The sequence below is a fragment of the Falco cherrug genome, chromosome 7 (assembly GCF_023634085.1).
Source record: "Falco cherrug isolate bFalChe1 chromosome 7, bFalChe1.pri, whole genome shotgun sequence".
NCBI classification, from domain to species: Eukaryota; Metazoa; Chordata; class Aves; order Falconiformes; family Falconidae; genus Falco; species Falco cherrug.
The window spans coordinates 4,998,281-5,010,916 of NC_073703.1; the positions used below are offsets into that span (position 1 = coordinate 4,998,281).

The 12,636-nt window shown below is 40.6% G+C and overlaps 1 protein-coding gene across 1 annotated transcript in view; it reads right to left on the reverse strand.

The window, feature by feature from the left end:
• Nucleotides 1–12,636, reverse strand: part of IQCH (IQ motif containing H) — a 72,624-nt gene that overhangs the window by 19,477 nt on the left and 40,511 nt on the right. The window contains exons 15-16 of the mRNA XM_055715128.1: nucleotides 5,596–5,716; nucleotides 3,547–3,833 (exon numbers count right to left, since the gene is read on the reverse strand). Of these exons, the coding sequence (XP_055571103.1) occupies nucleotides 3,547–3,833; nucleotides 5,596–5,716 (408 nt within the window). The remainder of the gene's footprint in view (nucleotides 1–3,546; nucleotides 3,834–5,595; nucleotides 5,717–12,636) is intronic.

A 12,636-nucleotide genomic window follows, 5' to 3' on the forward strand; every position in this document is an offset into this window, starting at 1 on the left:
AATCAACTGGAAACAAGGGAGGAAAACCAAGACAGGACAGACAGGAATAATAAGAGGCCACAAGAAACACCGACTGATTTAATACGTCCTCATTCATGCCAGGAAAGGTCACAACCTTAATAATCTAGGAAGCGTTTCTGTGTTTCGGTGAACTCCTGGCTTGAGCGAAGCAATTGGCAAGACTCCCATTGACTTCAGTGGGTGAGAATGTCATCCCTTAATCTTTTTAAAGCAACTTTACATGGAAGTTGTCCAGTATGGCTTATCCGCAGTTCTAATTACAATGCCTGTGTAAATACATTTTGGGAGTCAAACGTAATTGTGATCTGTATTTCAGAGCTAACATTGCTGCGATTCCCTGGTTTACCGCAGTCACCCTACAGTGGTATCAGTTACCAAAAGCCGGATTGTGAGCCTTCTCTGAGCTTCAAATGGAATATAATTACCATAGCACTGCCAAAGAGCCAGCTTTTGCCAATAGATACCATATGCTAACGCTTTGGTTTTAAATACAAGCCCTGTGTTTAAAGCCTTTTCTCACACCATACAAGCTGTGGTTTTCAGATGCCTAGGAGAGACACCTGAGTGGATGTGAGTGCGTACAGCCGCACCATCTTCTGAAAGTCCACCTATACTACATAGCCTATCTCATTAAATACAGGTATGTTCTCTTTTACAGTTAAATACTTCTTAGACAGTGAGGGTCCTAACTGAACACCATAGAAGAAAACAATGTCAAGAGAGCAAATAACAAGGAGTTGCACCGGAAATAACAAGAAATAATTGAGACTTGATGCTGAGATCTTGAATTCACATCTGTATCCATATGCTAATCTTGAATTAGGATAGTTGTACCTAGTAAACTCAACAATACTATTCCTCGCTAACAATAAGGATATAAGGTTCTTTAAAAATTACCTTATTTTCTTTAGTCTTTAAACACAAGGCCACTACTAGAACACTGAAAGCTCAGTTTCTCACCTAGATTTTATTTAATTTTATTTTAGTCTGGCTTTATGCTCTAGGTTTATACATTTGTCATAAAATTCAATCAAAGTGGCCAATATCGCCCAAATTAGGAAGAAGGTAAAATTGTCAAATATATTAAACTCCCACAAGATTGCTAAATTAAGCAGGTGGACAGAGGAAAGAGACCTTACTAGCGACCTTACAGTGGGAAAGGCTGCAGGGTAAGTTCAGCTGGAGAACACATGGGAGCGTAATTTCAAGGCACAAATCTATGGGAAGCGTGGCTTCGCGGTTTTCAAGCTCATGAAAGTGGTTTTATTTTTAAATAGAAGACAGTATTCAGTAATGCCCTTCATTTTGTTTTCATAGTGTCTGACTGGTGAAAGAATTTAATAGATTAAGCTGTGACAAAGAAATCAGACGTTATGAATAAAACAACTACCAGATTAGCATAGAAGCACACGAGATTAATATTTTGTTACAAACTATGATCAAGGCTGATCGTCAACATTCATGCTGGGGATTAAATTTCTGCTTTAAATCCATTCTCTTACCTATTTGTTCCTTGGCACTGAAAGCTGTGTGTCTTGGGACAACATCCTCCATCACTTATAAGATCTAAAAGTTTAGTTATGCATGATAAGGGACAGTGGCCACCTCTCCTCTGTTTCCCGGCCATCCAGTGTAGGCAGCAGTAGGTTCTGGAGTCAATACCCTTCTGCTGGCTTCATTTAATATATTACTTTTTATGTTGGCAAAAGTTCTGATACAGCTATGAGGTTTTGCTGATAGGCTTGTAAACTCTGGCAGGGAGGACTAGGGTCACTTGAGTGGTTCTGGGTTTACCTTTTAAAAAGACACCATTACTCACCTACACAAAAGACTCTCCCGGGCAGGATTCCACAAGAAAGCATTTTAGTCCCTTCCATTCCACTCAGTTATGCCTGACGTAAGTCAGCAGTGCTCCAGCACCCCAAAACTGCACTGGCTTCCTAGCAACATTTTCCTTTCGACAGCATTCAAGGTGTTAACCTTGGAATATCATTCTTCAAAAAGCTGTATTCCTCAGTCTAGGCTCCCTAAAGGGCCACCCATCTCTTCCCACATTAACACAACCTATGCCTGCCATTAAACATGCCCACCGTACGAGGTTTTCAGGACCGGAGGAAGTATGATATACTGCCATACGGTACTGAGAACTGAATTTCATAATGCATCACAGTACCTGGATCTGCTGATCTTCTGTTAAAAAATTCAAAATACTTGAAAGCAAACAAACTGCTAATTTTGGACACGTTTGCACTGCAGCAGAAAGCAGCACATAGCCTCAGGCTGTAGAGTGAGAGCTGGAACGGCGCGTTGCACTGCTCTGCTCTCGTGCACTGCCCTTGATACCGCGCGTGCAGGAAGGCTCAGAGCCTTGATAGACCAAAAGGGCTCTGACAGAAACACTCAGGAGCCTGTGCAGCCCAAGCAGAAGACTCACTAGGACAAGGATCTACAGAGGGAATTCCACAGGAACATTGCTAGAGATAAACAGCTTAAACTATGACGAGCGCATTTTAAGGAGTTACTGCCCCTCAGGTGAGATGACGTGGATTCGCTGCATTCATTGCCCCCAGGCCCCTACACCTGGGAACCAATGAACGCTCATTTCAATCCCTGCAATGACATCTTTAAACATATGCACTGTCACATGCCAGACACTGACCTCTGTCTCCATTTTGATATTGGGGGATAATTTGGTATCTGGTGCGAGATCACATTTGTCTTTCTTGCAGTAAATTCTTCACTCAGACATTCTTAAAGTCAAATGGAGAGCAAAAGTGGCTTGAATGAGCATGCCCTCCTTTCCCTTCACAGTGAACAGATATCCCAGAGTCAGCTGTTCTGGACCAGCTCAGAGACACTAATTCCTGACCCAGGGCTGTAACTTCTCGAGTTGTGATAACCGGACTGCTTTCCATTACACCTCTCTACTTAAATTAGCCATTATGATGTAAACCAAATTGTTCTTCACTACCATCCTATTTGCTAGTAGAAATTGTCAATATTCCCTCTTCTTTAGATTCACCCTCAAACCTCAGATGTGCATTCTTACAGACACTGGTTTACTCAAAATAATACAATAACCCCTGTAATTATTTTTACAAAGCAAATACAAGAGATGCAGAACATCAAAACTAAAACCATCTAAACAGCTGTAAGACCATCACCTGTAATTACTAGCTTAATGCAGAATGCACTTATTTTAGGGGGGGAAAGGATTAGAAGGAATTAAAATATTGTTTTCTTATCACTCAGCTTTGAAAGTAGCTGTGGCAGGCTTTGTTGGTTTGTTACTCTTCAGGCTGATGAGAAAGGTTCCTTAGGTCCACCTGGCGGATCAGGTCTAAATTTTATGCTGCTGTTAGAATAACCATGTGCTTTACCTCCATCTGCGTGCCTCACGGCTTAGAAATGAAGTTTGTTCAAAAGGGCAAAGCTTTCTGCTGGTATCTGTTGGAATCAAGTAGGAAAGCAGACATTCTGTGATCTCAGGGGGCCAGCATGAGGTAATATATCTGCTCCACTCACCTGCTGCTCCATCGTTTGTGGATGGGTGAAAGTCACAAAATCAACTGAGAAGTAACCGAGCACTCCTTTAGATTTACAGGTTTCTCCAATTTTAAAGCAGAGTGAATTAAGAACTGCTGGATCAACAGAACATTGTGGAATGGTAGTGCCAGATGATCGCAAAGGACCGTCAGCATGGAGCTGGTCTCCAGATGACACTATTTTTATCTTGCCTGTTGGCTCTATCAGCATATCCACCGTAAGGTTTGTGACATTTCCTGAGAGCGGGAAAGCTTCTATCACACCACCTAGTAAGAAATGAATTAGCTGTTAAGCTAGTAATCAAATTCACATGTGATGCTCTTCAGAGTGCACAGAACGAAACCATCCAGCTCCTATTGTGCTCAGACATTGCAGGGAGGACTGCTATGGAGATACAGCAAGTAAATAAATGTAATATGAGCAGCATAGCTAGAACCCATTAATCTCTTAGAAGAGAAAGAAGATATCTCATCTACTATAGCCCTGCACAGTTCAACCAGTGGCTTTTCAGCTGCAGATGTTTTGCAAGCAGTTCCAAACTAGATATATCACTCACCTGACTGGAGAAGTATGCTCTTGGGTAGGATGAATGAATCCTGGCCTGACCTACAGCCCACCTAATCCCCAGGCCCAGAACAGCAGTAAAATGAATGTTGGGACCACAGAGGGAGTGGTATCTCCTGCTGTGGACCAGCCTTGGAAATTTCCATTCATATGATGGTCTTTGACAAATAGCCTGCCCTTTGGTATTCATCCACATGAGGAACTTGGTGTGTAGATGGGAAGGCTTGTAAATGACAACTTCTAGCATGGTCTTGCCCAGGAAAATCACAAAGAAAACCACTTGGCATTTTGGATTTGCCTTTTTACTGCATATAATGCTATAACTCAGGATAAACTACTATGTAATAAAAATTGGTACTAAATGTGTTAACTGGCATTATTTGTCAGAAAAACACATCCAAAGCTTTGAATCAATCTTGTCTCTTCCACAGCTAAAGTAGTATATGGAATGTAGATATCCATTATATAGAATACAAAATGATGGCAGGGCAGAGTAACCACAGAAATTTACTACCCAACCACAAACTCCTTTCCCATCCAAAATTTGGCAGACCAATATAGGATGTTAACACGTCTGTGCAAAGCTAACACTGATTTGCAGTGATTAGACAAGGTGATTATCTGCGCTGCCTCTTAGGGACAGACATAGTCTCAGTTCTGAGCTCTAGGCCAGTTAGGTACCGGCCAACTTTGCTCCAAAGGTGCCATGAATGGGTTTAATGCAGGAAGCCCCGCTGAGGACTCAGTGCCACATGAACAGAACGATCCAGCTATCAGATTAGAGCTCATTCATATTCCTTTGGTTGGAGGGCAAGAAAGAGCACAGCAATGGTCTGACTAGGCGTCTGTGCCAAGGTACTGTAAGGGACAATATGGCACTGCATTACTGATCCGCAGTGGCAACACCACCTGCCTGAAAGGCAAAAACTGGGGAGGCAAAAATTCCACTCTTTGCCAATCTGTTAAAGGTTGTGAGCACATTTGACTTCGTGCAATGTATGTATGTAGCATCCAGAGTTTACATATAGCACCCTTCCTGGTCCTATGGGAAGGAAAAGCTAGTCCCGCAGCTGTCTGCTCACCAGCACCTAAGATGAAACACGCTCCCGCTCACCTACGCGCACACTCAGACATTAGCATTCCCGACAGCCCTTTGCCAAACGCAAGGCTAACCCTAACCCTAACCCTTGAGTCCAGTAACCCAGGGTTAAGGAGTTGGTGCTTATCGATTCCAAATCATGTCAGAAAGGTAATCCAGGATTAATATAGGTTAAAAGCTTGGATAGGACATATGAATGATAGAATAGTTGCCTATAATTCATTCGTAAATGAACATTTGAAGCACAATGGAGAAATAAAAGGAAATAAATATTGAAATGGGCCCAAGATTAACAAGAATATGGCATACAATATGGTATAATTACTCCTTATAACACTTAACAGCGACTTTGCAGTCTTATTTACCTTGACTAAGAAATGTTTGGAGGAATTTTTCCCATGTAGGGAATCGTTTCTCATTGACTGGCTGTACGTGCTGTGCTAAAAGGCCCGGCAGCTCCTCGGAGATCTTCACCAAAGCTGGCTCCTGCGGAAACAAATTAAATAGAACCACAAGCAATTTTACTACAGAAATGAAAACTGCTTGTGGGGTGATTAAAAACCAGGCCTCCAACAGGCAAAAAAAAAAAAAAAAATGTGGTTACTGTTTACCCACAGTCAGGAAGCCTTTTTTAATTTTTCTGCTTACTACTCTTCCCTCCTATTGAAAACTGTCCTTCTCTGAAAGACAATCCCCCCCTTTCAATATAGCATCTATTGCATTATAATTTATATCAATAATTTGATCTGGCAACTGAAAATGCTAAGCACTTGGTAACTGCTTAGGGATCAATATCAGCAGTCAATAACTTCTACATTGTTTATATTTTGAAACTGAGTGTATTGAAATAGTCACATATGCCAGAAGTAGTTTTACTGATTCTATGTTTAAGCTGTTATATCAACACAAACACCCTTTAGTTTAAGAAAGAAAAAGAAAAAAAAGGAAGAATTATCAGCCAAAAGCATTTCTAAAGCAGGAAATATCCTTTACACCCTCCAGTAAGTAACATAAATTCACAAGTGTATTTGTGCCTCTATCTTTGGTCAAACTTGATTAGTCATACTATAGGAGATCAGCTAGCTTTTTCCTAGTTTCAAATTCTTTACTATATTATCACACACACAAAACAACCCCATTAAATACAGAAACTAACTGCATTGCTTTTACTGTTCAAAAATGTCCCAGAAGTATACAAGCATATAAAGTGCAAGGACCCTGACTCTATTGCTTCAGGCTCCTTTTCTTGCTGCTTCATAAGCATTCGCCTGCTTCCCCTGGGTCTCTTTGCTTCTGTTTTACATCCTCTCTCTTCAGCATCCTGTGTTTCAGAAGATGACCAACCATCCTCTGATTCTGGCAATGTCCTAAGCCACAATCATATTATCTTGAGCTCTGGAGGAACATGATAAAACCTTATGGCTAACATCTAAGAATAGGGGAAAAAAATAAATATCTATTTTTCCACACCAGTGACTTTGAAGAGATGGGCTTTCTCATGAAGCACATGATGTGGCTTAACCAAAATATAAATTCAAAATCAGTTTACTGTGATGTATCTAACAGAATAAGGAGGAAGAAGAGGATGGGTATCAACTTTGCGTATAGGAGACCTAGATGTATCTTGTTCCTGAATACCTGAGACTGAGACCTCTGCCTGAGACCTCAGGAAAGTCACTTTCCGTCTGTGCCTCAGCTGTCCAGCCATGAAAGGGGGACAATTGCTGTCCCTATCTCACCTGGAATTGAGAAAAAAAAAAAAAAAAGTCTTAAAAATATTGAGGCGCTTAGGTAATGATGCTGATCCCATAGGGCTATGTGCACCCCTATCATATACCAAGGAGAAAAGTATGTTGTTGATTTTAAATATCTCGGAAAAAAACATTAAAAAATGGGTTTAGTCAGTTTATCAATATACTAAGCAGCACGACCTTAACCTTACGGCAGAAACAAAGGGCCACATAAAATATGAGATCCAAGTTCAGAATTAACCCAGATTCAGGTCTTATACTGCTCGTTTCCTTACAAACTGTACAGAGGAATTCAGGTTTTGGGTAGCTCAGCTGACTAAAACAACAGAGCAGTGAGCAAATATCAGTTGGCCTTGTCTCAATTTGTATTTACGTTGAAATATCGCTAAGCCAAGAAGTCACAAGATGAGGTGGTTTGCTGCACAGCGAAAATAAAGGCAGCTTTGGAGTGAGGATGCAAGCAATGATGGATGTCATGGAGATGCTGACCTACAAATCAGTTTGCACCTGTCAGTGCATTCCACGATACCTCTGTCACTCTGCCTCATGCCCAAGTTACATTGACTTCAGGTATTGTGCAGTTTAAACAGAAATATAAAAAACAAACAAAAGAAGAGACATGCCATGGCTGCCTGAAAGCTGTTGATAAGTTATGGGGGGGGGGGGGGGGGGGGGGCAACAGTAATCCCTGCTGATCTGTAGAAACATTTGGGAATGCTGTGACCAAGCTTGTGTTAGTAAAAATTAAAATTATGAGCACGTGAAAGGGGAAACAATTTTCCATTGCAACAGTTCAGAGGGACATGAGGGCAGCCACGTCAGCTCCACGGAATAGGGCTGGGGACAGTTGTATTTCCTTTTAGAGAGAGCTGGTTTTGAGGATCACAGGTGGCTGGGAAAGAAAGCTCCTAAACTGGGTGCAAAATCAAGCAGAACTCCCAAACTCTGAAGCATACTGAAGGGCACTTGTGAGCCAGGGAAGTGGAGGCAGCTGGTAAGGCACAGAGACTCTAGTCACCTCAATCTATACATATAGTAACATCACAATGCTACTGCTCTCCATCCTTATGATGAGCATTAGACAGGCAAGACTGTTGTGGTTCTGCCTTGGCAGACCAAGTGTTGCTTGTTTACATCAGGTCAAATAGTGTTTGAAGGGGACTTGAGCATAGGATGAACTCCGAGCGCCCGTCAGGGCAAGTGGACGCACGGTGCCCAGCTCAGGAGCATCTTCCAGTTCAAAGCACCCTCAGTATTCGCCAACTGCGAAGGATGCGTGTATCAAAACCAAGCACCTTACGGAAACAAGACAGTGGCTTTTAAAGAAGTAACTAATTCAAGAAAATCTGAAAAATGTTCTCATGAGATCAAATCCAACGTAACAGTGCTTTTAACCGGTAATGCCTAGATAATCAAGGTGTTCACAGAAGGGAGTCAGGCAACCGCTTTTTAAGGAGCAGCACCTGGAATTCTAGTTGGAAGTTTTTTGCAACTGTAAGCTCTAAAAAGGCAATAATCCTGATTATAGGGAGTTTTAGTAGGCAAATTCAAGCCCACATCCAATACTCACTCACAAAGTCAAACCTTTTATAAGGATCAGTGCTCGGTAGGCTAATTTCATTTAAATTGGGCGGTATCTCCAGCAGAGCTTACCAATGTTTTATTTCTTGATGTGGCCCAAACCAATTCAGAATCATAGGCTCAATAGAAACAGGGAGCATTTGTTCAACACCTTCAGCTGATGTTTCTTAGCACCAGTGAAAAAGGAGCAGCCCAAATACTGTTTACATCATGTAGAAATCTTTTAAATCTCTTGCATCTTTTTACAACAACAAGTAAGTATGAAAAAAAACCCGTACACCTTTCCCCCTCTAAGTATGATTTCTTACCCTTCTTCAAGCTTGATTTTGAAAGGCTTTCTTAGAATGTCAGTTGCAACAAAAGATTAGGACCAGATGTGGCATATGTTGAAGGCATGGGTAGGAAATCTACTCAAGACACATCAGGCAGCAAAGAAAAGCCTGATGAGAAGGTAAGTAAAAAATAGAAAGAAGAAACAGACTTAGAAATAGGAAGACCGACCTGGGGAAAGAAAGAGGCTGCAGAGCAGAATCCATGAGAAAGACCATGGGCTTTTTAGCCAAAAATCAGATTGAAAGGAAATTATTTACACCTTGCAAGCAAACAGAGTGAAGAAAGTAACTCCAAATAAGTAAAGCTGAGTGGGCCAGAGAAGAATAAAATCAGCAGACAGATCCTCAGCAATACAAAGTGCCACATCTCTGCTGAAGTCAATGAAGCTATGGCAATTTATGCCACTTCGATGGCACTATGACAATTCATACCATTTATACAGTATATCCTTTATACTGCAATCAGTGCAGCTATGATAACTTTTTCCAGCTGCCTTGATGTGAATTGGTCCAGCCCAGCTTATTCTCATGTTCTCAGCGACACCAGAAAATATGGTTATATTGGAAGAGGCCAGCGACCGCAGTCTGACTGTCCAAATTATTCCATTATTACCTATTTTGCAAATTAAACTGCTCTGACATTTTTTCTAATTCAGACAGGTACGTGCTGGCCAGAACCACGATCTACCACACTGAACAAAACAATCTGAGAGGTTCATAAAAATGGAAATGTATTTGGAAGTGATACGCTGAATACCCTATCTACTTAAAGTTTGCAACCTGATTTAAAGCCCAGGCATTTAATTGTTAACTGCAAATTTTGAAATTAAAAAGTGCCAATTTTGCCTTCCACGAGCTGGAAAACTATGTTCTGATAGAAGGCAACATCATGTAAAACAGTCATCATTACCAAGTAACACAAATGTTTTTTGTATGTAAAATTGCTTTGTAAAATATTTGCTCCATCTGCTGAAAGTAGCAAAGACAATTTTCCCTGATAGCTAATGGCCCATTTCAGCTGTATGGCAAGCGATTCACCGTGGCTGCAACTTGCATTAAGTAGAATGGTGAAAACAGTGCACAGAATTCTCCACTTATGTAGTATTATCTACTCACTGCTTCCTGAGAGCCCGTCCCTCATTATCATGGCCTTCGCTGTGGATCAGCACGCAGGACTAGGGTTGCTTTGACTCAAGAGGCTTTTTGTCAAACTGAGGCACATATGCTATGTTTCAATACAAAAGCACAAAACAGCCACTTTCCTTGACTACAAGAACAAGAAGGTTAGTTCTCTTTCAACTTTCCAGCACTTAAACTGCTGTTCCTTTTTTCACACCACATGGGGCCATGGTTTTCTCTTCTGGCTCATGCTGTCACTCTGCACGCTGAGGATTTCAATATATAAAGATCAAGCACTTCTTTTAATTCTAAATTCAACTACACACACACACACGCACCAAAAAAAAAAAGCAAAAAAACCCCACTGGCCTAGTCCAAACCCCCCCTCCCAATTGGTTGGCTCATTGTATACTCTGCTATTTACCGTGCCTCCATTGAAAAGCACATGTTTACATTGTGCCCTGAACTACTTCAACATCTGCTAACAGACCAATAAAAAATAAATAAACCAGGATTGTTCAGAAAGAGAGATTCTTTCTGTTTCCTCTGAACGCTCCTAAACCGGCAGCAGCAATATGCTGCAAGATCCCTTTTCATAGATGTCATCTCTGAAAACAATATATGCGGGGAAACAAAATATAAAATCAGAACAGCCTGTGCTCCAAAAAGCAAACCGAAAGAGGATCTTGAAAGCTCTATGAACCTGTCAAATAATTCTCCATATTTATACACAGCATGTTAATCTGAGGTTAGGACAATTTTATTAAATAGTTTGCTTTTTTAATTAAAAAAAACCAACCGATGTGCATTGCTATTTTATGCATAAAGTTGTTTTTTGCGAGGTTGCAGCCTTTGTTTTTCAAGGTTCCCCACATCTACCTTCACAGTGAAGAAAACAACCATCATAATCTTAAAAAAATCTTTTTTTTTTTTTAATCATATATTTCTTTCAAATGTAGCATTTGTAAGTTCAGGACATCGGAGTGTTAATCCTCATAAAAAGACGAGATAAGCAATATTTGAAAGCCTCTTTTTCTGTACTTTAATGAGATCTCTGCAAATGCACAAACAATTCAGATGCCCTCAGATTAATAATATTTCACTTTTCTCTCTTTCAGTCTCTACAGATTTTGTTCATTTCTGTTCACTTGCCCTCCTTTCTGGCTTGTATCGCTAAAGAAAGGGTTCTAATGAGTTCCAAAAATGTGATTTCAGAAAGAAAAGAGATGTCATATAGATAATCCACAGTCACTTCCCAGAAATTTTATCTAAATTGCAGAGCTGTTACGCTAAAGGAATTGTCAGACAAAACCTGCATTGTGTTTCACAAACAACACACTGTTAAACTTCTTTTATTCTTAGAGTTGCCTATGTGTTACTTTTTGGATTTTAGCAAAATAAACATTTTTAAAATAATCCAAGCAGGCATTTTATTGGATGCGATAACATTAACGGATTTCAAATTTCTTTAGTGCTCTTGCTTTATCCTCTCCTTCCACACTGTTATTGCAACAAACTGGCACTTAAATTCAATTGATTCAAAATATTCTGGATCCATATGGCCTAAAACCCTGGAGCTGAAGTTCTGATATTGCCTCACTGCTGTTTTCTAGCATTTGCCTCTACTCCAGTCCCCAGATGGTGGAAGTAACATTTAAACCTCCTTTCCTCTGCCTTGTACAATAGACCTTGGCACCATTTCAACTGTTTACTCCGGTAATTAACAGCACTGATACCACAACAATTACAACTCCTACAATCTTAACACAATAATGCTATGAATTAGTGAGAGCTAATGGCTGGAAGGTATAGTGGTTCCAGACTGCGAGATCTGTGCATTTTTAGAATAAAATAAAAGGTACAAACAGCACGCTTTCGGTAGACAATGATTACCTAGTAATTAGTTTACACAAAGCTTCCTATTTAATGGCAAAACGCTGTAATTAACGCGTGACAGAAAATCAAAGGGTACTTTGTAAGCGTATGAAAAATTAACACTGCAGGCCTATAGCTTTATGTACTGATTAGAAGCATATTAAATCAATAGGACATACAAACCAACAGCTTGCATATCTGATTATTGCAAGTCTCACGAATGGAGATCATGGCTTTAATCTAACCGAGGGATACAATTATCACGCTTTATTTTACTTAAGATTTGAGAATCACCTGAAACGTCACCATGGCAGGCACACAGGTATATTAATAATCTGAGAAAGAGCACTCTGGACTGTTCGCGGATACGGTGAATATTTAAGCTATTTAGGATATATTGCTGAGAGATCACTGCCTGTGCTAGGAAACAACCTGCAGCTGTATTGCTTTATAGGTAATCAATTCCTGTCCAAAACCTTTGGGTTCTTTCTCTTTTTCCTATCATCGTATCAGTTAGAAGAAATTTTACAAGCCTGTCAAAATGCTGTAAATGCATCTTCTGTGGATCTGTCAAGAGTTTCTGGCCCTCTTCAGGCTGAAAAAAATACCACACCTGCAGCCGTGTGCGTGCACCAAGGAGCAGAGCAAAGGCTACTCGCTTAAGAACCCCCTGGGCAGGCTTCAGGTGTTACACTAAGGCCAGTTTGATCGCTTGCGGTTTATCCCAGTTGCAGTACTATTCGCAGCA